We start from the raw sequence: 21,275 nt of genomic DNA, 5'->3' as shown, positions 1-21,275 counted from the left end.
GATCTCGGACTCTCTCTCTCTCTCTCTCTCTCTCTCTCTCTCTCTCTCTCTCTCTCTCTCTCTCTCTCACACACACACACACACACACACCCCTTCCCAAGCTAGACCAAGCAGGAGATAGCTCCCAGAGTGAAAAAAGGCAGGGCCAGAAGTGGGGATCCCTGCTTAGGCCCCTGGGCACCCTGAGGCATGATAACCTGTGTCGTGCAGGCACCTGCATTCTGCAAGATGGCCATGTTCAGTGGCGCAGGCGCTCTTCTCACTCCTCTGTGAAAGACCCTCCTGTGCATGCTTGTCGGCAGTGATGAATACGGAGGCCATCCCTGCCCTTGGCCCTTTGCCCTGTGCCTCTAGTTAGTTGGTGGGACCTGTGCTCCTTGCATGCTGTTTAAAGCCCAGGAGAGGTGCTGAAATATGGGCAGGGGCCAGACACCCTGAGCCACCCATTCATCACCTCCTGAATAGCCGCCCTTGGAGACCCTACTGGGCCCCTTGGAGACAGCCCCAGCGACCCTGCCCAGCCCTGGGGTAGAGGGGAACAAAGGGTTCACAGGCCCTGTCTGGGGCTCACCAGCCGCTGCTACACAAAGTGTAGTGAGGCTGTTCTGCATTTATTAAACTCTAACCCTTGGAGAATGGTGCTGAAGAAAAGATGGGTACAGAACAGAAAGGCTGAGCTCAGGGTAGGGCGGGGCGTTGGAAGCCTGGCTGAAAAGAAGCATTTGCAGGTTTTCTGTATCCCAGGCACTCAGCCAAGTGCTTCACCTGCTCTTCTCCTTTGTATCTCACTTCTCATTGTCCTGCTTCACTGCGAGCAAAGTGAGGGGCCCTCCCTGGCAGAGCTAAGCGTGCTGGCCCATGGCTCACCTCCGCAGCGTCCCCACGTGCTAGGAGCTGTCGACAAAGGATGGACCTGGGCTCGGAGAAGTGCCTGGCTTAGGTCACACAGGAGCAAAGAGCGAGCGGGGCTGATGGCAGGCCACTGTGACTCTGGGAGCATAGAGGGAAGAGAAGAGGAAGGGACAGAAAGCTAGACAGGCCCCTCTGTGCTTCACTGCTCCAGTCCCTGCCTGCGGTTCTTCAGGTACATTTCACCACTGCACTGGGCCTTGGGGGCTTTCTCGATCCAGTTCTCTGACCAAGTGGGTAGAGACACAGGGGCTGGAACATGGCATTGACTGAGCCCAGGACTCCAGCTCAAGGTAAAGGATCCCTTCTGTCCCCAGGCAAGCAGAAGGTTCCCCAACTGCCATCTTAATGGACATTAGAGCCATCTTCCTGCAGTCTGTACAGTGGAGCCCAGGGGGAAAGGCAGGGGGAGTGTCTGGCTTGGTCTAGGCCTCCTGGAAGGAGCAACATGTACAGCACTTGCTCAGGTGTCTTTCTTATATATCATGGAGTGCTTGAGTTAAGCAATGAGTGCCGGAGATGTTGACAGCCAGCGATGCTGGGAAGTGCATGCTGTGTGTGTCTGGAGGGGGTGGGTGGTATGACACGGGGAGACTATCACCAACAGTCTTCCGAGGTTTTTGTAAAAGTCACTGTTTTGTCTCAGAGCTGTTAGCATCCTGCTCAGTTCCATTTACAACCAGGAATAACCTGGCTTTTGTTTGTTTTTTTTTCTTCATGATGCCTGAAGGGGTTTTTTTTGTTTGTTTGTTTTTTGTTTTTAACTTGGTTTAAATATTGTGCATTTAAACTAGATGAGTAATATTTGTGTTATCAAGTGAATGTCAGGTAACATGAAAAGGAACCTCAAATCATTACTCTTTGACAAAAGCTTTTTGTCTTTCTTGGGTTTGTATTTGCTTCTATATGTGTATAAGGTAGTTTCTAATATGAAGGCATGCATGAGAAAGTGCCAGCTTCCATTGCAGACAAATGCAGGGAACAGATGTAAAACATTTCATGCATCCTTGTCTTCCATGGATCTGGGATGTGGGAGGCAGTTAGTGGTTTCTGGGGTTTGTTTGGCCAGTCCTGGGGCTGGAACTCAGGGCCTGGAGACTGTCCTTAGACACATTTTGCTTAAGGCTAGCACTCTACCACTTGAGCCACAGTGCCACTTCCAGCTTTTTCTATATATGTGGTACCAAGGAATGGAACCCAGGGCTTTGTGCATGCTAGGCAAGCACTCAACCTACCACTAGGCCCAGTTGTTTCTGTTTTAAACATTCCAGGTGTCCAAATTATTCTTGTAATCCACAATAGAGCTGCAAATAATAGAGTTGATGGCAAAAAAAAGTAGTCAAAGGATTCTATATGTAAGTGTGTGTGTGCACACACTTGTGCTTGAACTGGGGCTTGAACTCAGGGCCTGGGTGCTGTCCCTAAATATTTTTACTCAAGCGGGGCATGGCTGTTCATGCCTGTAATCCTAGCTACTCAGGAGGCTGAGATCTGAAAATTGAGGTTCAAAACCAGCCTGATCACTAAAGACCCAGAGACTCTTCAATTAACCACTAGAAAACCAGAAGTGGCACTATAGCTCAAGGGGTAGGGTGGTAGCCTTGAGCTGAAGAGCTCAGGGACAGCGCCCAGGCCAAGTTCAAGCCCCAGAGCTCTATTACTTATGCCACAGCTCCACTTCTTATTTTTTTTTTTTTGGTGGCTAGCGATAAGTCTCATGCCCAGGCTGGCTTTGAACCATGATCCTCAGATGTCAGCCTTCTGAGTAGGATTACAGCTGTGGCGCTCAGCTTGATATCACTGTTTTAAAAGCAGAGGGTCTGCTTAAGTTACTTTCATGCTAATAAAGATGGCTTGCTTTGTTGAGGGGGATGGGGCTGCCCAGGGACTTGTATGGACCCTGTCCTGGAGCTGGGAATTTGGTAGAGTGCTTGCCTAGCACATACAAAGCTCTGGGTTCGATTCCTCAGTACCACATACATAGAAAAGCCGGAAGTGATGCTGTGGCTCAAGGGATAGAGTGCTGGCATTGAGAAAGCCCAAGGACAGTGCTCAGGCCCTGAGTTCGAGACCCAGGACTAGCACCAAAAGTTTTTTAAAAATAGGACCCTGTCCTGCTTGTTCCACCTCCAGGGGAACAAGCTCCCCACACCAACAGCTTCTCTGTCCTTCGTGCTGTTAGTGCTGTTCCTCTGCCCTGCTGTCTGCCAGGCTGGGTCTCTCCTTTTTAAACCTTACTGGTTTTCTCTCCCTTGTGGCTTTTAGGATGACATGACTGACTCCCTTCGAGATTACACCAATCTGCCCGAAGCTGCTCCCTTGCTCACCATTCTGGACATGTCAGCCCGGGCCAAGTACGTGATGGATGTGGAGGAGATCACCCCTGACGTTGTGGAGGCCTTTGTGAATGACTTCCTAGCAGAAAAACTCAAACCAGAGCCCATCTAGTGAGACTCTGGCCTCTGGAGATGTTATTTAAGACAGTCTTCTCCTCCTCCCCTTCCTTTCCTCCACCCTTGGATTTTTTCCAGCATATCCTTAATCAAACAACCCGTGTCCAACCTCTCTGTGGTGCCTTGTTTCTGCATTCACTCCTCAGCCAGCACCCGAGGGTGCCAGTCCTCACAGCAGCAGCCGCAGCACCTGTCCTGTCTGGAGACTGCTTGGGACTCGTGGGGATGGCATGATCGCCACAACTGGGACTGCCGCACTCTCTCCAGTCGCTAGCTCCCCGTGAAAGATCATAGGCAGACGAGGACAGCCAGTCGGGGCGATGGCTCTGACTCTGGGGCCAGCATGTACACCCAGAGACTGAGGCCACAGAAGGGAACTGCTCAGTGACACTTCCAGATGCCCCGGAGCGGAGGAAGTGCCGGGGCCTCAGCAGGCCTCACCTGAGAGCATCCTTTTGCAAGGAACAGTTTTTCTTGTTTGGATGGAAGTACAGCAGCTTGTTAGTGAGTTCTTGGTCAGGGGACCCTCCTCCCAATCTAAAAGGAAGCATGTACGGTGTTATGGGGAGAAAAGTAGCTAAGAAAATGATTCATATAGTAATTGCTTACTTTTATTGGGTTCCTGTCATGGGGTTAGTTTCTCTTTCCTTCTTCCTTCATTTCCTAAGTTTCTGCCTCTCCTACAAGCAGCTCCCACTATCAGGAAATTTGTCCCTGAGCTCCTGGAGGAGCACAGCTCTGCCTGCACAGACCCGTCTCATCCAGCACTGGGCCCGAGGTCACTAATCTCCATTAATGTCCCCCTCCCCGTTCCATCAGCTGTCATTCTTCCTTTTCCCAAAACAGGAAAAGGAAAAAAAAGTGACAAGGACTTACCAGAAGCCTAGCTTTTCCTTAGATACAGGAGTGCTGTTCTTAGTTGCTGGGGCTAGAATGAGAGGACAGAGGTATGGCAAGCACTAGAGTCGTTGGGTCCCCTGGGTTAGTTCCAGGGAGCTCAGCCTCTTATTTGAGCTAAACTGACCACAAAGAGAAACACCTTAGGATTCAAGGTGTTGGGCGTTGGCCTAAGGATTCCCAGGGTGTGTAGTCTGTCTCTGTCAGGGGTTAGGACTTAAAATAATCCCAGGCCTTGCCTTCAGCTCTATTCAGCGCTCTGCCAACACAAACCATTTATTTGGAAACATCACCTCCTCCAATAAGCTGTGGACACTGTTGCCCCTTGCTGAACTGGATTGTTGATTTGTAGCTCAGAGGTGAAAACTTAGTTGGTAATTAGAGTATTTGATGTTGTCAGCCTGAAAGGCAGTCACCTAGAAAGAAATAAAGCAGGCATCTCTGGATGTTATCCACTTGGCTTTTCCTGTCCTTGATAACAGCAATCTTTTTTACCTGATTCTTGCTTATGGTGTGGACAGTGCTGGGGGTGTGGAAAACCTGAGAGTTGTGTTTTAACCATCCCAAGAACTGGGGCTGGGGACAAAGTCAGCTAGCTAAGTAGTGGAGCACTTATCTAGGCATGTATGCACAAGGCCCTGGGTTCCAAACCTTGAATTCCTGAAGCCAAGAACTTGTTTGAATTGTTAAGGAATTCCTTCACGGAGCTCAGACTACAGTTCTCCTAGCTTCACTTGGCGCTTGATGCAGGGTGAATTCTCAGCTTTGTGGACATTTGTGCGCTTCCTCTTGTTTCAGGGGAGCTCAGTGTTCAGGACCCTGAGAAGCTGCTAGGGGGAACACAAGAAATCGCACATACATCTCCCAGTGAATGGGGCAAGAGCTGGGGGTGCCCACACCTGAACATACCCTAGAAGGGGCTTCTCTGCCCATGCCCCTATGGGGTAACGTGGGTAGGGGCATAAGGTTGAAGTTCCCCGTCCCCCGCCCCACCTTGGAAGATGTGCAAATTCCTATTTTGATTGTCTTGAAAGAAAGGAAGTCTGTTTTAGTTCCTTATCTTTGGAGGTAGAACATTCAATGAGGAGTTGCTTGCTTAGGTCAGTGTAATGGGGAAATTAGCTCCATTTTGGTGGTCTATCCAGGGCTGACTCTTCAGTACTAGCTGCTCTTGTCCACTGGCTCCCCAAAGTGGGTTACAATCCGCTAGGAAGATTTACTAAGCAGGATTAGCTCTGCAGGTAGATGCTGTGTTGAAAGGAAATGCTAGGAAGAGCAGCCTCTGTTATCTAGCCTCCCATCTCCACGTAGCCTGGAAATCAGTGGCTGTGACTTAGGTCAGCACACACAGGGAGCCACCACTGCTCTCTTTTCTTTTTCTTTCTTTTTTTTTTTTTTTTTTTTGGCATCAACGTGTTTCAAGTGGTAATTTTCAGTCAAGACTTTTTTTTTTCCTGTTGTCTAATTAAAGTCACTAAAAAGCTGTTTTCCATCTTGCTGCCATGCTCTAGGTAGCAAATCCAGCAATAAAACAGACAGCAGAAGATGGCTCTATATGGTGTTGAGTTGGTGAGTATAAGGCAAAAGTCATGCGTGTGTACACACACGTAGAAATATGCAGATAGAGTTATCTCACTGGGGGAGCCTGAGTGAGCGTCTGTCCCATCATGCAGGGGGCAGACAGAGTGCCATTTCTTTGGCCAATTTGGAAGGTGCCCAGTGTTGATGCAGTGCCACTGTGGTTACAGATACTGAGGTGACAATGTCCAGGGAATGCTGAAGTTCCAGGGTGCTCCTGAGACCTTAGGAGTCAGGATTAACCTAAGGGCTCTGAGCCAATATTTTTCAAGTTGGCCCCTAAGTTCTATTGAAGTAAGCACTTCTCCTACATCTCCCATTGCCAGTGCCAACAGGGACAAGAAAGAGCTTGCCCTTTTCTCCAAGTAGACTGCTGAAGGAAAAACCCTTAAACCACTGACTGTGAGCTTCATTGTTCATGTCTATTGCCTGTGAGTATGTGTGGTGGTTGAAAGGTTTTCCAGGAAAAAAAAGGCTGGGCTGGGATTTCTCTTACATATAAAAGGATGAAGGTAAACATGCTTCATTTTTCAAGGCACTAGTGTGGCCCACTCCCTCAGTGTTTTGGGATACTTCCCAAGCCAGAAATATGTAAATAGATGTGAGGGAAACTCATTCCAAGGAACACTTTGATTCCTATTAAACACACTGCTAATTTGTAAAAGCCATTGTCTGCCCAATGTATTGCCCAAAGCAGCAGTGGCCTTGGGTCACGGTTCCTGGGTGCTCATAACTCTCACATTGGAAGTAGGATTCAGGAGATATGACCTTAGAACCCACGGCCAAAAATTTTATGTCCTGTGGATATCAGAGGAAGCCCTGCTCATATAGGCCTGCATTCAATGTCTGCTTCCCTTCCTATCCCCGTGGAGTAACCGTCATTACTCCCATCTGTTTCCTTGCTTTTTTTTTTTTTCCAGGGGTGGGGAGTAGGTGCCAGTTCTGGGGCTTGAATTCAGGACCCTGGGCCCTATCCCCAAGTTTCTTTTGCTCACTACAATTCCACTTGATTTTTTAAAGTGAATTAGAGGTAGGAGTCTCACAGACTTTCATGCTCAGTCTGGCTTTGATCCAGGTTCCTCAGATTTCCGTCTCCTGAGAGCTAGGATTACAGGCACAAGCCACTGGTGCCCAGACCCCTCCTTGTACTTTGAGGAAGCAGCACCCGAGCACCGGCAATGGGGTCCCAATTAGGAAGCTGCTCTTCCCTCAGACATTGGGAATTCCCAGTTTGAGAGGAGGAACAGATCCTCATACTTGCTGTTGAGCATCGGCAGGTCCTGATGAGGCTTCCAGTAAGGGCTTTCTTCACATCAGTGGGCTCAACTGCCCGACTGCTGATGTGACACTGGTCTACTTTGCAGTTGATCACATTGTACATTCACTGAGGAAAAATGTGGAGGTGAGAGCCTTCTTGAAAATACAAGAGCCTAAGTGGAGGCTATTCTATGAGCAGCTGGGAGGCGGCTGGGCCGACAGAGGCCCCAGGCCATGCAGTGCAGCTAGTCATCTTCCGGCCTAGCTGGGCACCCTCAGGTCGTGCTGTTTTGGGAGCCTTTGTATGGGGGATTACAGGAGCTCAGTGCTGTCTAGCTTGGATGACAGTGGCATCTGGAGCATCTGGGATCCCTGGGGCAAGTGTGAAAGGTCTCCAGAGATGTTTCCCCTTGGGTCAAAATGAATGAGATTCTCCCCAGGAGCTAGCAGCAGGTGTGGCCTCCACTGGGACATTGGACCTGAATGCCCACCCAGGGCTGCAATCCAGATATACAGGAAAGAGCCATGCCAGTTTTATTCCTTCCCATTTCTGTCCCCTTTCTCTTTTTTAGTTCAGTTTCACTTCAGCTTCTTATTTCTGCCAATATTATATGAGACAATCCAAGCTTGAAAAATGCTGTTTGATGGAGACACAATTGACTCTTTTCCTCTTTACAACAACAAAGCCCAGGAAAAGTCCCGAACAGCTCTTAAACTTTGTGAGTGGATTCTAAGGCTCAGCCTGCCACCTTGTGGCCATGTGGACTGCTACAAGCCATGCAAAGACGAAAAGCTAGACCAGCACTCCTGATTTTTGTCATGTATTCCATTTGTATTTACTGAGGAAATGGTGACAGAGCAAACACTTACCTCAAAACTGGTCGTTCATGATAGGGATTTTCTAACCTCAGAAAATTAAAAATCAGCTACCACTGGTCTTTTATAATCACTCAAAGGGAAGGATAATTTGCCTCTGGTGCTTCTGCCCTAGGTTAAATTTATACTCATGCATTGCACAACCTTCTCTTTCCTTTATCCCCATGGTAAAATGGGCTTAAGAGTTACTTTTCAATGTTTCACACTGCTTTTTTTCTTTCTTTGCCAGTCCTGGCCCTGAATTCAGGGCTTGAGCACTGTCCATGGGCTTTCTCAAAGCTAGAGCGCTACCACTTGAGCTACAGCATTTCTAGCTGTTTTTCTAAATATATGGTACTGAGGAATCGAACCTGGGTTTTCACGCATGCTAGGCAAGCACTCTGCCACTAGGCCAAACTCCCAGTCCCTCATACTGCTGTTTTTCTCAAGGATACCATACGGGTGGGTTTTTGTTGTTGTTAATGGATGTGGGACTTGAACTCGGCTTGGGCTTGTTGTTCCTGAGCCTTTCAGCTCAAGGTTACTGCCTACCCCTTGAAGCACAGTGCTACTTCCCATTTTTGGTGATTAACTGGAGATGAGTCTCACAGACTATTTTTTAGTGCCGGACTGGCTTTGAACCTTGGTCCTCAGATCTCAGCCTCCTGAGTAGCAAAGATTACAGACGTGAGCCACCATACCCGGCTCTAGTGTTTTTTCTGTTTTGGGGTTTTTGTGGGGTTTTTTTTTTTTTTTTATTTTGTAAGCCAGTGGCAACACATTGCAGGAAACTGGCTTCATGTAGAAAGATGTGACCTTTCTTTTACTGACTTGTTTCCTTAGCATCTTACTAAGCTGTTGAGGGGAAAACATAACTGTTGGCAAACAGCTATGTGATTCTCTGGGCTGCCCTCCAGAGCCAGCCAGCTTGAGTCACTCAATGCAGTCCTCTTCAGCCACTGCCTGGAGATTGTGCCTGAACCTTGGTGAGCAACAGTAACATAAAGGGCTTTGGATTCCTCTGCTTTCTAACAAACTGGCTGGGAGGAGTCTCGAGAATGTGTGGGTCACCTGCATTGAACACCTGTGCAAAACCCTAGGCAAACACTCCCACGTGTTTGCACTAGGGACACAGCATGGTTGTCCACATAGTTCTCTTAAGATGAGGTTTTACTTGGAAGCCAAGGGGAGTGGAAAGGTGGGTGGTCCAAGGCTCTTGGGCGTGTTGGCAATTCAGTCCCCCTGGAATGCACAGCTGCCTGCTTCCCACAAAATCCAAACCACTGAAGCCACTGTAAGGGAGTTGTACAACCATACTCAGCCTCAGCTCCAGCCCTATTCTCTGGGGTTGGAAAAGCAGTTCTTGGACCCCTGTGCATTTGTCCTTACCTCCCTGGCTGTCTCCTGCCTGGCACTTGGCAGACAAAGAGCAGCTTTCCCTGGTCCCTGGCTCTTCAGACACTCTAATTTCAGAGGGGTCCTCTTGAGACAGCATCCTACCACTGGGGAATGAACTCAAGTCCTTGAACGAACTAGACAGGGACTCTGCTACTTGACTCACACTTCCAGCCCTTTTCTGCATTGGCTATTTCCACATATTTTATGCCCAGGCTGTAGTCCTATTACTGTGTTTCCTCATGCTGTTGAGAATGACGGGTACATACGCCATGTACCCAGTCAGTATCTCATTAACTTAACCAGGTGCTACAAAACTAAGGCTAACAGATAAAATGGGTAACACATTCCTACAGATTGCAGGATAAAGTTCAGTTTCTTCCTTTTTTGCTCAGTTCTCAAAAAGTTACTTCTAACTTGGTGAATTAACTATTTCTTCTATCCCCCAGCAAAGGAAGGGGGAAAGGACAGACAGACAAACAAGACATACAGACAGTGCTGTTGAAATCAAGACAAAAACACAACCAAGCCCCAAGAATATTTGCCTCCACATGCACAACCTGTACTTCCTGGATTATTATCACTAAGCTCAAGATGAAAAGATACTAAGATTCACAGACCACACTTAAATGAAACATTTTTAAATTTTTAATTTATTATTACTATTTATTTTTGGGTGGGTCATGGGACTTGAACTAGGCCTAGGCACTGTCCCTGAGCTCTTCAACTCAAGGCTACCACCCTATCCTTGAGCCAAGCCCCACTTCCTATTTTTTAGAGGTTAATTGGAGATAAGTATCTCAGGTTCTTTTGTGCCCAGGCTGGCTTTGAACCTTGATCCTCACTTCTCAGCCTCCTGAGTAGCTAGGATGACAAGCGTGAGTCACTGTGCCTGGCTTTAAATGAAATGTTTTTAATATAGTCTTCTGGTTCCATCTTCCCAGGAGTTTATTTGCTATTGATCAATAGTCAGACATGTGACTCAAGCTAACCTAGACCTAGTACCTAGTCATACAAAACACTTATGAGCTGGTCCAAAATGGACCATCACTCTAACCCCCAAATTGGAGAAAATGAAGATCTTAAGAATTTTGCTAGGCACTGGAAAAATAGGTGGCATATGACACCCATTATAATCCTAGCTATTCAGAAGGCTAAGATCTAAGGATGGAGGTCCAAAGCCAGTTCGGGTCCATCAGACTCTTTTCCATTGGCAAAAAGACAGAAATAGAGCTATGTTACACATAGTAGAGCACAAACCTTGGTCAAGGAAGCCAAGCCAAAGCAGGCAAAAGCCCTGATTTCAAGCCCCAGTACCAGCACAAAAGAAAACAAAAACAAAAACCATTTAATCTTGTTTATGAGGAAAGGCAGAAACTAATAAAAGTGTTTATTTTCCTACTAAGCATATAATTGCAGCAATGCCTCTATCCTGCCCCCTACATGTCCCAGGGGAAGCAGGAGGAGGCGGCATCCTTTACCTGAGAGCTTCCAATCCCCTCTCAGTGGAAACTCCTGTTCCTTCTAACCTTACCCGCAGCTGCCTTCTCCCCTCGAAAAGCAGGATGCTCGCGGCCATGGCTGAGTTCAAGCTATCCACACCAGGTACCACAGGAATCAGCAGCCTCTTGCCCCCAGTGCTCTCAGCCAACTGAAGAGACTCCAGGCTCACTCCTTGGGTCTCCCCACCTATCACCACAGCTGCTGGAGCCTCTGTCCAGTCCAAGTCATAATTCTGGACCTCCAGTTCAGGGAGCCAGTCAGTTCCAATGTCTACATCCTTTTCTTCATTCTTGTGAAACTTGAGGAATCGCCGATCAGCCCCTTTGGTGTGGCCACCAGCTTTATTAGCTACTTGGGCCTGGGCATACAGCCCACAGTTGTCTGCCACATAGACTCGAGTATCTGGAGGCAAGTAATTGGGCACTGTTTCCCATTCGAGATTGTTGATAATGGGAACCTGAAAATGGGCCCCCATTCCTGCCCGCAGCACTTTGGGCTCCCAGACATCCACACAGCCTAAAACAAGGACACAATCAACATTTAACAAACCTTCCCAAAATAAAGGCCTGTGGAGTAAATGAGATAAATTCTGGATCAAGAGATACAACACAAGTATTTCTACTAGAGCATTCTTAAACTAGAGACTGTAGGATTCCTCAATAGCACAGAAAGTAGACTTCGTTCATCCAGATGACACTATAATACTACGAGAAATTAAACCACCCTCAGGCCTTTTCAGGGTATAGTGGATGATAAGACAATGGTTCATTGGGTGACATGAACAGGCTAACAGAAATCCTGTGTAAAGTGAAGCTTTCAGGAAAAACCCTGAACATCCATCTAAGAGACCACAGGACAGTGAGCTAGTTTTTTTTTTTTTAATAGGGGGACACTTTTTTCATTGGTATTTTCCAGACAGGGTCTAGCTTCATGCTCAGGTCAGGACAGACTATACTCCTATTTGTGCTTCCCTATATCACAGTATGAGTATGACAGGTACATGCTGCTGGCCTAGCCACTGTGCTTCTCCTGTAGCTAGGTAACAGGCATGTGCTACCTTGCCCACCTCCAATCTCTTAACTCCCAAGTAGCTAGTAGTACAGGCTTGAGTCACTGTGTCCAGCTGCTAAATGAGTCCTTAAAGAACTTTTTTTTTGTCAGTCGTGGAGCTTGAACTCAGGGCCTGGGTGCTATCCCTGAGCTCTTTTGCTAGGCTAGCGCTCTACCACTTTGAACTACAGTGTCACTTCTGGTTTTCTAGTAGTTAAGAGTTTCAGGGGGGCCAGGAGTTTGGCCTAGTGGTAGAGTGCTTTCCTAGCATGCACACAGACTGAGGTTCTATTCTTTGGTGCCACATCTATAGAAAAGGTGGGAAGTGGTGCTGTGGCTCAAGTGGTAAAGTGCTAGCCTTGAGAAAGTCCAAGGACAGTGCTCAAACCCTGAGTTCAAGTCCCGGGACTGGGGGGAAAAAAGGTCTCAGAGACTTTCTGCCTGGGCTGGCTTTGAACCGTGATCCTCTGATATCAGTCTCCTGAGAAGGTAGGATTATTGGGGTGATCCACCAGTACCTGGCCAAGAGAATCTTGTTGGAGAAAGATACAGGCAGAAGGCAATTCAGAGAAAGAGGAGAGCCTCAGTCTAAGAGCAGCAAGCAGGTAAGTAGGCCAGCTGGAAAAGGAGATGGGAAGCAGACAGTGGCCAATTTTAAAGGCTGAATATGCTAAACTGAGACATTTCGGATTTTTCAGAAGACTATATAACACTGAAAGATTTTTGAGCAAAACTGAATCTGATTCATTATTTAGATAACCCCCCCCCCCTTGGCTTTAATGTTCAATCTAGATTGGAGCACATCAGGTAGCAGGGAAACCAAGGGGAAGTCAGAGCCTGAACCCAGCAGTAGCCCTGTCCCTCCTGCATCTCTTTTTTTCTCATGTAGCAGTGAATATAGTCTCACATACAGTCAGGTCTAACACCCGCTGCATAGCAGACACCTGACCTTTCCCAGCATCTACTATGGATGAGATGGCATAAACATGGAACTGCATCAGCACTATGTCATGTACCTAACTCCCTAGTTTAAATCTCCCTGTAACAAGTTATCTTAAAAGGTAACCAAGTGCAGGAGAAAATAAAACTAGGTAGACCAGACTTATAAAGAAGAATAAAACATGGAAAAGCCAGGCGCAATGGCTCACGCCTGTAATCCTAGCTACTCAGGAGGCTGAGATCTGAGGATTACGGTTCCAAGCCAGCCCAGGCACTAAAGTCTATGAGACTCATTTCCAGTTAACCATCAGAAGTGGCACTATGGCTCAAGGAGTAGGGCAGTAGCCTTGAGCTGATGAGCTCAGGGACAGGGCCCAGACCCAGAAGTCTAAGCCCCATAAGACCCCCCCCCCCAAAAAAAAAAGTGGAGAAAAGTTGAATACAGGGGGCTCATACCTGTAACACTATCTACAAAGGAGGCTGAAATATGAGGACTGTGGTTCAAAGCCAGACTGGGCAGAAAAGTCCGTAAGACTCTTATCTATAATAAACTACTCAGAAAAAGCTGGAAGTGGTGCTGTGGCCAAAAACTGATAGAGTGCTAGCCTTGAACAAAAAGCTCAGGGATAACACTCATGCCCTGAGTTTAAGTTCCAGGACCCAGGGGGAGATAGCTCATATTTGTAAGCTGTCTAGTCTGGCCCTTCACTTAATGAGTAGGGAGTAAAGTGAAACTTCCTTCCTCCTTCTGTCCTTAACACGGCCCACACAAGTACTTCCTACTCTTTCACTTCAGCCAACAGTACCACTGAGAAAAACAGGGCTTGCAGTACATCCCTACTATCAGTGGAGTGGGAGGGGTACTGATTCAGCCTGGCAGGGAACTGTACTCCAAGAGGGCATTTCCAGAAAGAGTTGAAAGGAGCAATTTAGGCAAGTCTCAGCAATAGCTGCCACTATTAATTTGTATTTAATGGTAGCTTGGGTGTTACTAATGAGTGAAATGCTCCCTTCTCTACTCCCAGGATGTAACATGCATCTTAGGCGTGTCCCAACTACTTGGCAAGCCTGAGTAACCAAGCCTATTAATCCCTGCTTCAGGCAAGAAGAAAAAAGGAGACCAATTTGTCCATGACTTGGGTGACTATATTTCCCTGAGGCTAAGGGAAATGCATCACAACAGCATAATCACTTTGATACCAGCCTTCCTCTCTTCAAGGGTTAGGAAGAGCCCACACACTCTACAACAGAACTCAAGATCAGTAAATTAAGGACATGGAAACAAGTGTTAAAGCTGGCAGCCCTACAATAAAAAAGTCGCAGGCACTGGTGACACATGCTTGTAATCCTTACTACGCAACAGGCTAAGACTTGAAGGATCTTGGGTTTGAACCCATCCTAGACAGAAAAATCAGTAATCTATCTCTAACAAGCAAAAAGCTGAAAGTAGAAAGAGTAGTTCAAGTGGGAAACTGCCATTTATAAGCAAACAAGCCAAGTGAGCTTGAGGTCAGAGTTCCCATCCCAGTACCAGGGAGGGAAATTGATTTCTTTACTCTTAACTGATTTTAAAATTCTTTTTTTTTTTCTTTGTGCCAATTCTTGGGCTTGAACTCAGGACCTGGCCACTGTCCCTGAGCTTTTGAGCTCAAGGCTAGTGCTCTACCACTTGAGCCACAGCTCCACTTCTAGCTTTTTGGCAGTTAGTTGGAGTTAAGAGTCTAACAAACTTTCCTGCCAACTGGCTTCAAATTGCAAGCCTCAGATCTCAGCTTCCTGCATAGCTATGGTAACGTGTGAGATACTGGTACCCAGGTAGATTTTAAATTCTCTCCTTAATAAATTAGCAGGTTTCAAAGTAAATTTTAAAAAGTCAACCCAATATGGCCAGGAGCGTGGCCTAGTGGATAAGAGAGCTCAGCATGCACAAAGTCCTGGGTTCAATTCCGCAGAACCACATACACAGAAAAAGCCGGAAGTGGTCCTGTGGCTCAAGTGGCAAAGTGCTAGCCTTGAGCAAAAATGTGTCCAAGGACAGTACCCAGGCCCTGAGGTCAAGCCCCAGGATGGACAAAAAAAAAAAAAAAAAAAAAAATCACAGGAGGCTGAGATCAGAGGATCAAGGTTCAAAGCCAGCCCAGGCACAAAAGGACCTGAGACTCTTTTTTTTTTTTTTTTTTTCCAGTCCTGGGCTGGAGCTCACGGCCTGAGCACTGTCCTTGGACTTTCTCAAGGCTAGAGCTGTACCACTTGAGCCTCAGCACCACCTCCGGCTTTTTTTTTTTTCTATATGTGGTACCAAGGAATCGAACCCAGGTCTTCATGCATGCTAGGCAAGCACTTTAACCACTAGGCCAAACTCCCGGCCCCAGACCTGAGACTCTTATCTCCAATTAACCTCTAGAAAGGGGGAAGTGGGGCTTGAATCAAGGGTAGGGTGGTAGCCTTGAGCTGAAGAGCTCAAGATAGCACCCAGGCCAAGCCCCAAGACCCACCAAAAAAAAAAATCCTGAAGTATTCATTGTGCCAGGCAAAAAATAGTCCTCAAAAATGGGGGCCAGGAGTTTGGCCTAGTGGTAAAATGCTTGCTTTAGCATGCACGAAGACCCAGGTTCGATTCCTTGGTACCACATATATAGCAAAAAGCTGGCAGTGGTGTCGTGGCTCAAGTGGTAGAGCTCTAGCCTTGAGAAAAGTTCAAGGACAGTGCTCAGGCCCTGAGTGCAAACCCCATGACTGGCAAAAAAAATGAACATATGGGCCAGGAGTTTGGCCTAGTGGTAGAATGCTGCTTGCCTAGTATGCACTAAGACCTGGGTTCGATTCCTTGGTACCACATACATGGAAAAAGCTGGAAGTGGTGCTATGGCTCAAGTGGTAGAGTGCTAGCCTTGAGAAAGCCCAAGGACAGTGCTCAGGCCCTGAGTTCAAGCCCCAGGCCTGGCCAAAAAAAAGGAAAAAAAAGACATATGGAGAAGATTCTATTATTCCAGCCATACAGATGAAGGAACTGACATTTGTCAACACTACATAAAACTACTAAAGGGCTGGGTGCCAGTGGCTCACACCTGTAATCCTAACTACTCAGGAGGCTGATATCTAAGGGCTAAAGGTTCAAAGCCAGCCCAGGCAGAAAAGTCCCTAGAGACTCTTGTCTCTAATTAACCACTCAAAAACTGGATATGGCATTGTGGCTCAAGTGATAGAATACTAGCCTTTAGCACAAAGAAGTTCAGAGACAGCACCTAGACCCCAAGTTCAAAGCCCACAACTGACCAAAAAACTACAAAGGGCCATGTCTAATATTCAGAACACGTCTGCTCACAGCTCTCACTTACATGAAAGTGGTGGGCCAGTCTACCTGGTCATGGGTGCTCTTACCTTTTGTAAGCAATACTTTGCTGCAGCCTGCTCCTGCTGCAGATCTTAGAATTGTCCCCAGGTTCCCAGGGTCACGGAGATTGTCACAAATCAACAACAATGGCACGGAGTGGTGAAGCTCTGGATATGTCATCTTAACATGGTCGGGTTTGGCAAAAATCCCTGAGGAAACAACACAGAAAATTAATCTGATGTGGGCACTGGGAATAGTCTTTTCATTTACTATTAGGTTTTTTTTGCTCAGTCGTGAGGTTTGAACTCTGGACCTGGGCACTAGCCCTCAGCTCTTCAGCTCAAGGCTAGTGCTCTACCACTTGAGTCACAGCGCCATTTCTGGTTTTCTGGTAATTAATTGAAGATGAGAGCCTCTGAACTTGGGGCTAGGAGTTTGGCCTAGTGGTAGAGTGCTTACCTAGCATACAGGAAGACCTGAGTTCAATTCCTCAGTACCACATACTTAGAAAAGCTGGAAGTAGCACTGTGGCTCAAGGGTAGGGCCATAGACTTGAGCCAGAGAGCTCAGGGACAGCACCCAGGCCGAGAGTTGAAGTCCGGTTTTAAAAAAAAAAAAAAAAAAAAAGTCTCTCGGACTTTTGTGCCCAGCCTGGCTTTGAACTGTGATTCTTAGATTTCAGCTTCCTGAGAAGCTAGGATTACAAGTGTGAGTCACCAGCCCATCTTACCATTATTTACACAATTGTATATTATGCACATACATTCTGACAAAACATTCAAACAACAATCAGGCCAGGTGATGGTGGTGGGAGGAGCTGAGTAATATGAATCTCATGCTGAAGGTCTACAAGCTGGGGAAGGCCTTTCAAAGGGCTTAGGATACCTAGGTGGCTGTCTTTTTTTTTTTCCTAGTCCTGGCTTGAACTCAGGGCCCAAGCACTCTTCTTGGGCTTTCTCAAGGCTAGAGGTCTACCACTTGAGCGACAGCACCACTTCCAGCTTATTTTTTGTTTGTGGTACAGAGGAATCGAACCCGGGTATTCATGCATGGTAGGCAAGCACTCTGCCATTAAGCAAAACTCCCAACCCCTAAGTGGCCTTCTTAATGAAAGTTCTCACCTCAATCATCACTTTACTGTACCCTCTAGCTTACAAAGCCAAAGAATTTAGCAGGAAAGGGAGAAACTGAGAAAAGGCTAATACTAAAGTAACAGTGGTCTCTGAGTATATGAAATTCCGATGGGTTAGCCACATAGTCACAGCAAATTCCTTTATTAATCCTAGTACTAGAGAGGTGATAATAGCATATAACATTTTTTTTTGGCCAGATACTATTTTAAGAACTTAATATCAAACAAGGATTCAACTCCCTTTGTGAACTTGCTCTTAAGGACTGATCTTTTTAATTTTATAAGCATATTACTTCATATCATCACTCTAGTAAACAAGTTACAAGTTAGCAAAGGAACAAAGTATTATACTGAAACAATAGTGAAAAACAGGATTCTTTCCAGAGCCAACACAAGCAATGAAGGCTCCGTCATGGCATTAGGCATAAATGTCATGTGTACTATAAAAATCTTGCACTTCAGAGTCACAATGACAGGAGATCTTAGGCCTTTAACTTTTACTTGGACATCTGTGTGATTAGAACCCATTTCTTCTCAAGGCTCGTTAGTGGGTTTTAGAGAGAACTTGAAGTTTGACAAGTACAGCTAGTTTCTATGTTTCCCTTTACCCTCTCAGATCTAAAATAGAGCATCATATGGGTAAGCTGAATAATATGCAGTTTTCTTATCACACAAAATGGGCTAGGAGTTTAACCTGGTGGTAGAGTGCTTGCCTAGTATGCACTAAGACCCAGGTTCAATTCCTAGGTAATACATATACAGAAAAAGCTGGTAGTGGTGATAGAGCTCTAGCCTTGAGAAAAGCCCAAGGACAATGCTCAGACCCAGAGTTTAGTCCCCAGGACTGGCAAGAAGAAGGAAGAAGGAGGAAGAAGAAAGAAGAAGGAGAAATCAGTCATCATTTAGTACAATGGAAGCTACCTAAGATGGCTGACCATGCCCAAAGTAACACACACAGTAAGAGTGAGTGATAGTTGAAGAACAGAGTAGGAATTAAATAGATATAATAAATCAGAGTATGGCTATATAGCTAAGCAACTCTTGAGTACTTTAGTAATGCACCTTGGGACTAAAGGTTCCACATGGAAGGGCACAAATCTCTGACTTATGAGACAAGAGAAAAAATGGTCCCCTAAAACCTTTTCTCTCTGTAAATGGCTGCATAGTTCAGGGATGGAATTACACAATGAACCCAAATAGGGAATACACATTGTACAACTGGTAGGACTTAAAACCTTGAAAGTAAATCTCCAACATCGGAAACCTCTGCTTATTGCCATTTGGTTCTCATGTCTTAAATATTTAATGCAATTTCAAACAAGGTGTAAAAAGGTGTCATGGTGACCCACACCTGTAATCAGGGGGCAGAGGAAGGAGGAGGCCAGCCTGGGATACATAGCAGGACAATCTCAAAAATCACCTTGAAGGATGCTCACATGCTGGGCAGTAGAGCTGCTGCCTAGCATGTGAGAGATCATGGGCTCCATTCCTTAAAGAGAGAGGGAGAAAGAGAGAGAATGAGGAGATACAAAGAATTATGTTCCCATGGGGCCGGGAGTTGGCCTAGTGGTAGAGTGCTTGCCTAGCATGCACGAAGACTGGAGTTCAATTCCTGGGTACTACATATGTAGAAAAAAGCTGGAAGTGGTGCTGTGACTCAAGTGGTAGAGCTGTAGCCTAACACTGCCCAAGGACAGTGCTCAGGTCCTGAGTTCAAGCCCCAGGACTTGCCGGAAAAAAAAAACAAAAAACCCTTAAGTTATATTCAACCAAATAAAAAAAAAGACTCCTGGATCGGGAGCCTGGGCTAGTGGCACAGTGCTTGCCTAGCATTCATGAAGCTCTAGGTTCAATTCCTCAGTACCACATACACAGAAAAAGCTGTAAGTGGTGCTGTGACTCAAGTGACAGTGATAACCTTGAGTAAAAGTGCTCAAGGACAGTACCCTGGCTGCGTTTAAGCCCCAGGACTGGCAAAAAAAAGAAGAAAGAAGAAGAATAAACAGTTATCAGTTATGTTAAATGGTGTCAGGGAGGGTCAGTTATTACCATACTGGCACACATTTTGTGGAAATAAAGAGCTAAGCTTTTCAAAATGCACTTTCTCAATTTTTGGTCTGACATTAAAAGCTGGAATAAATTCCCTAAAAATACAAAGTTTGAGGAAGAGTGGCTCTTCCTAGAGACTACAGAGAGGCACATTATAGATGGGAAGAAATTGGCTTCACTCTCCACTGAAAGTACCCTGAAATGCAAAGCCTTTCTTAATGTCTTAAGAGATTAGGAGGGCCCGGTGGCTCATGCCTATAATCCTAGCTACTCATGAGGCTGAAATCTGAGGATCGAAGTTCAAAGCCAGCCTAGGTACAAAAGGACCTGAAACTCTTATCTCCAATTAACCTCCGGAAGTGAGGCTTGGCTCTAGGGTAAGGTGGTAGCCTTAAGCTGAAGACCTCAGGGACAACTCCCAGGTCCAAGGGTAGGGCAGTAGCCTTGAGCTGAAGAGCTCAGGGGCAGCACCTAGGCCCAAAGTTAAAGTCCCACCACTGACAAAAAGAAAAGAGGGCTGGGAGTTTGGCCTAGTGGTTAAAGTGCTTGCCTAGCATGCAGGAAGACCCGGGTTCGATTCCTTGGTACCACATACATAGAAAAAAACCGGAAGTGGTGCTGAGGCTCAAGTGGTAGAGCTCTAGCCTTGAGAAAGTCCGAAGACAGTGCTCAGGCCCTGAGCTCAAGCCCAGGACTGGCAAAAAAATAAATAAAAGGAAAGAGAGAGAGAGAGAGAGAGAGAGAGAGAGAGAGAGAGAGAGAGAGAGAGAGAGAGAGAGAAAGAGAGAAAGAAATTAGGCTAGGCAGTAATATTATGAATTGGGAGTAAGACTGTCTTAAATATGAACAGCAAATTCTAGATTTCTACACCTATGGAGACATTATATAACCACTGACCCATTATTCCTTGTGGTGCTACTACGTCGGACCAAGCCTTGATATCCTCAAACTTCACCTTAATGAGGCTGACATCCTTCAGCTTATCCACTGGTAACTCCTTGATGTATTCCAGACGGCTAAAAAAGAAAGTTCTGGGCACTGCTCCAGCCTTGAGAGCATCGGCAATCAGCCTATGACCTTCCAGCAGGATCTTCCCATGCTTTTCGCGAAATGGTCTGGACTTAACTATTGTCATCACATTACTGTGAACGAAAAACAAAAGAAAAGATGAGTGATTACCTTATTATTGTGACACAACTAGTTCAGACTTAGCCGAGACAGAAATTCCAAAGGAGATTCTTATTATGCATAATACAAATAATAAAGACAAAACAAAAATATCAAGAGGCTGCGGGGTGGCTGCTGGAAGGATTCCATCAGGGAGAGGTTTACGGGCCCGCAGTGAAGGTGGGGGGAAAAAACTGGAAGTAAGGCCAGGAGTTTGGCCAAGTGGTAGAGTGCCTGCCTAGCATGCATGAGGACCCAGATTCCATTCCTCGGTGCCACATACATAGAAAGAGCCGGAAGTGGTGCTGTGGCTCAAGGGGTAGAGCTGTAGCCTTGAGAAAATCCAAAGACAGCCCTCAGGCCCTGAGTTCAAGCCCAGGACTGGCAAAATAAATAAATTAAAGGACATAGTCGACAAGCCTCAGGAGCATCACCTCAGCCTCTTGTCGCCGGGGTAGGCCTTATCGTAGCGCAGCCCTGCCTCGTCCCAGGCGCAAGGTGTCTGGGACGAGGACATCTGAGGCGGTGGTTGAGGGTTCTGCCCCTGCAGACTGGCCCTAGGCGCCATCTCATGGGGCTGCTTCTTAGGAGGACGCTTCCGCTCCACCACCTCTCCGGATGGGAACATTACTTTCAGGGGAGTCCGCCGAAGCGCCCGGACCCAGCGCCGCGCGTCGAGGTCCCACATCTGGATCACAGGCAGCAAGGGTCTGAGCACACATGTCTTAGCCCTCGCCACCACCGCCATCTTCCCTGA

General features: G+C 46.6%; 2 protein-coding genes across 2 annotated transcripts in view; one reads left to right on the top strand and one right to left on the bottom strand.

Annotated features, from left to right (window-relative positions):
* Positions 1-3,474, top strand: part of Nxn (nucleoredoxin) — a 136,381-nt gene extending 132,907 nt beyond the window's left edge. Inside the window, exon 8 of the mRNA XM_090350490.1 lies at positions 3,175-3,474. Within this exon, the coding sequence (XP_090206616.1) occupies positions 3,175-3,357 (183 nt within the window). The 3' untranslated portion in view covers positions 3,358-3,474. The remainder of the gene's footprint in view (positions 1-3,174) is intronic.
* Positions 3,475-10,673: 7,199 nt separating this feature from the next.
* Mrm3 (mitochondrial rRNA methyltransferase 3) lies at positions 10,674-21,266 on the bottom strand. The gene is made up of 4 exons (XM_090350489.1): positions 20,953-21,266; positions 20,249-20,493; positions 16,218-16,379; positions 10,674-11,363 (listed from the first exon to the last, which is right to left on the bottom strand). The coding sequence occupies exons 1-4, from the start codon at positions 21,264-21,266 to the stop codon at positions 10,822-10,824; spliced, it is 1,263 nt and encodes a 420-aa protein (XP_090206615.1). The 3' UTR covers positions 10,674-10,821.
* Positions 21,267-21,275: the final 9 nt, after the last annotated feature.

Source organism: Megascapheus bottae, chromosome 17 (genome assembly GCF_031878675.1).
Source record: "Megascapheus bottae isolate mThoBot1 chromosome 17, mThoBot2.hap1, whole genome shotgun sequence".
Taxonomy (NCBI): Eukaryota; Metazoa; Chordata; class Mammalia; order Rodentia; family Geomyidae; genus Megascapheus; species Megascapheus bottae.
Note: the sequence above shows the minus strand (reverse complement) of the source record. Positions and strands in the feature narration are given on the sequence as shown.

Coding starts and splice junctions, on each gene's coding strand:
- Mrm3 (XM_090350489.1), bottom strand. CDS start 21,266: ATGGCGGTGGTGGCGAGGGCTAAGACATGTGTGCTCAGACCCTTGCTG. Junction 20,494..20,952: donor CCCGGCGACAAGAGGCTGAG/GTGATGCTCCTG, acceptor TTTCGTTCACAG/TAATGTGATGACAATAGTTA. Junction 16,380..20,248: donor AGCACCACAAGGAATAATGG/GTCAGTGGTTAT, acceptor TTGTTTCCTCAG/GGATTTTTGCCAAACCCGAC.